This window comes from Petaurus breviceps, unplaced genomic scaffold, assembly GCF_028583685.1.
Source record: "Petaurus breviceps papuanus isolate PSGF00001 unplaced genomic scaffold, PetGlider_PUasm1.0 188, whole genome shotgun sequence".
NCBI lineage: Eukaryota > Metazoa > Chordata > Mammalia > Diprotodontia > Petauridae > Petaurus > Petaurus breviceps.
Genome location: NW_027185804.1, coordinates 10356334 through 10359263, shown reverse-complemented (window position 1 = coordinate 10359263; position 2930 = coordinate 10356334). Strand labels below are relative to the sequence as shown.

Below are 2930 nucleotides of genomic sequence, written 5' to 3'. Positions count from 1 at the left end.
CCTGTGTGAGCAGGCACCCTGGGGACACTGGGGTGCTTGCCGCTACACTAAGTAAACCAGATTCTAGGCATGAGGTGGCAAAGTGGATAGAAGAGTGCTAGGCTTGGAGTCAGGAAGACCTAAGTTCAAATCTTGTCTCAAATACTTGCAAGTTTTGTGACCAAGAGTCATTTAACCACTCTCTGCCTCAGTTTCCTCACCTGTAAAAATGGAAGTAACAACAGTTCTTACCTCACAGGGTTGTTGTGAGAATTGGATGAGCTATGTAAAGTGCTCAGCAAATCTTAAAGGGTTTTATAATGTTAGCTATTATTAGCATCACTCAGTATAGAGCTGCAAATCTGGCTTGCACACTTCCCCCTACCTTGCCCAATGTACTTTCATTTAACTTAAAAAATGGTCATAGTCTTGTGGAGTCTATCATTTCCTAGGCTTTCAAGCAGGTGGTGCAAAGGATAGGGTAACAATTGCAGGAATTACAGATGGTAAATGGAAGAAAAGTAGCCCAGCAGGAATGGCCTGTCTGTGCTCCATGGACAACCTCCCAGAGCAGTAGCTCTTCTGTTGTCTGAGACCAGGATTGTATCACCATCCATCTCCTGCAGGCAATGTTAAAAAAATGTCCTCCTTTCCTTGGGCAGTGGGAGTTGGTCGTTAAGACTCACCTCCACACCTTCTCAACATATAAGGCATCACTGGTCATCATTAGGAAAACTGCAGTTGATGGGGCGGGGCCCTTGATGGTAGGAGGGAAACCTCTTGCTCAGCTACTACCAGGATCTTAAGGTTGAGCTATTGGTAGGATTAAGGAAGACATCTCAACATTGGTGTTAAGGTCTACAGAACGGAGCTTACATACGCGAACACATTTCAGCATCTGGGCAACATTTTTGCACAGGCAAGAGAGGTTGTTGACTGAAATCTGCAAGGAGGGCTTAAGTGAGGAGCTTAAAAACTGGCTGGCATGGCACCCACTTTCAGATAACCTACTAAGGTTTATGAAACAGAAGAAGGGGGAGAACAGGCAGAGGTGGAGAATAGAGTAGCAGGAGAACCCAGGGATCATTCAGCAAAGAATCAGCTGGGAGAATTCAGTATTCCCAGGGTTGCTATGCCACAGGGTCTGGGGCATAACAGTTACATTCATCTGTTCTATCTGACCCAAAAGGTCTCTGCTGTCAGACAGCCAGAAAGCAGAGCTCATACCCCACCCCGTCACTGTAAAAGCAAGGCAGCAGGCCAACAGAACCAACTGGCAGCCATGATTTTTTTCCTTAGGAGAGGTTAGGGGGGCTAGCCATCACAGATCTAAGTAGGAGATGTGATCTTTTTCCCTTATAGACAGTCTTCCATGACCTGCCACCTAGGAGGTCAGTCCCAGACTTCGGGCATGATACCACTAAGAAATCCACCCCATACTGTCAACCCATCAGTGTGAAGAGGGAGGTGCCAGCCAGCTAAGACAGATTGTCTGTTCTCTTCAGATGGTCTGCCATGGACCCTCACTTGCTGCCTGTCTGCATACTCTAGGTCCAGCATCACACCAACCATACTGTCAGCTCTGAACATTCCCCCTTAGAAACCATGATTCAACAAGCAGAAGGAAGGCTTTTTCCACTCTCCTATAATGCTTGCCTGAGTCTCACGTCAATGCCCAGAGCAATACCATCTAGGTGCAAATAGATGTGTCTCAAATGATTCTGTAACCAGACATTAAACCAAAGCCAGAACTAACAAACAGAAACTAACCCCTGTCATCTTAGACAAACTGGTAATGCACTATGCCAGTGGCTAGCTGAGTATTTTATATTTATTACTGGATGATAGAAAAGCACACATATTTTTATTTCCCCTGAAAATACACATTGGCATGCCTTCCTAAGAGTCAAGAGAAAGAGATACCCTTAATATGTTCTCCACTAACACAACTACCCCATATGCCAGAGAACCTCCATCACATACATACCTACCTAGTAACCTACCCTCATACAAATCTCTATACCCCAAGGACTCCTCTAGCCACACCCACCACCACCATGTCCCTTACAATCTCCAAACCTCGTACCCCCATCATTAAGATTTCCACCCCCTCCCACATGCTACTCTAATTCTGTTTCCAATTCATTCCCTGCTCCTCTCCACCTCAATATCCCCGAACCTCCGCAACACCACCCCCCCCCCCCCCGCCGCCCCCACCAGCCTTCTCTCTCACCTGGGTGTCAAATCCGTTTTCCACAGAGCTGCTCTTCCTCAGGGGGAGCCCATCCCCCGCAGGCTCATGGAGCCCCTGAGATTTCAGGGGTATCTGGCTCGAATAAATGGGCTTGGTCACCTCTACCTTGCTCCCAAACTTGAGGTAGCAAGGTTGGGGGCCGGCCCTGGCCACGGGCACATGGAGGATCGGTGCGGCACTGTGCACAGGTTTCGGCAGTCCCGATTTCATTTTGGAGGCGACCAGGATGGCTGGCATCTTCTTCTGCTTTCCTAACACGTTTCTGTCAGCTGCAGCAGCAGCAGCAGCAGCAGTAGCCGGGCAAAGGGAAAGACGAGAAGGCAGAAAGGCAGTCCTTACTTCGCCCACGAAGCTCCAAGCAGTTTATTAAAATAATAACCGATAATAATAATGATCAGCTAGGAGCAGGCACACCTTCAGGAATACCAGCTCTCTTCTATTAGCTTGCCAACCTTGATCTTGCTGGCCCTTCTTAGATGTACTGAGGTTGTTTTAACTGCTCTTTCCTTCCACTGACTGCTTCCTATAATTTTCCTTCCTGGAAACCCAGACTTTTACTTCCATTATCTTGTCACTGCATCTCCAAAGTGAGACGGTGCTTTGGAATAAAGATCCGCAGGAAAAGGAGGGAGGAGAGAGAGAGAGAGAGGGAGAGAGAGGAAGAGAGAGGGAGAGGGAGAGAGAGAGGGAGAGGGAG

At 47.8% G+C, this 2930-nt stretch overlaps 1 protein-coding gene across 2 annotated transcripts in view; it reads right to left on the bottom strand.

The window, feature by feature from the left end:
- Positions 1–2924, bottom strand: part of NAV2 (neuron navigator 2) — a 464415-nt gene extending 461491 nt beyond the window's left edge. For both annotated transcript variants that reach the window (XM_069091282.1, XM_069091283.1), the window contains exon 1: positions 2213–2924. In XM_069091282.1, the coding sequence (XP_068947383.1) occupies positions 2213–2470 (258 nt within the window). In that variant the 5' untranslated portion in view covers positions 2471–2924. The remainder of the gene's footprint in view (positions 1–2212) is intronic.
- Positions 2925–2930: the final 6 nt, after the last annotated feature.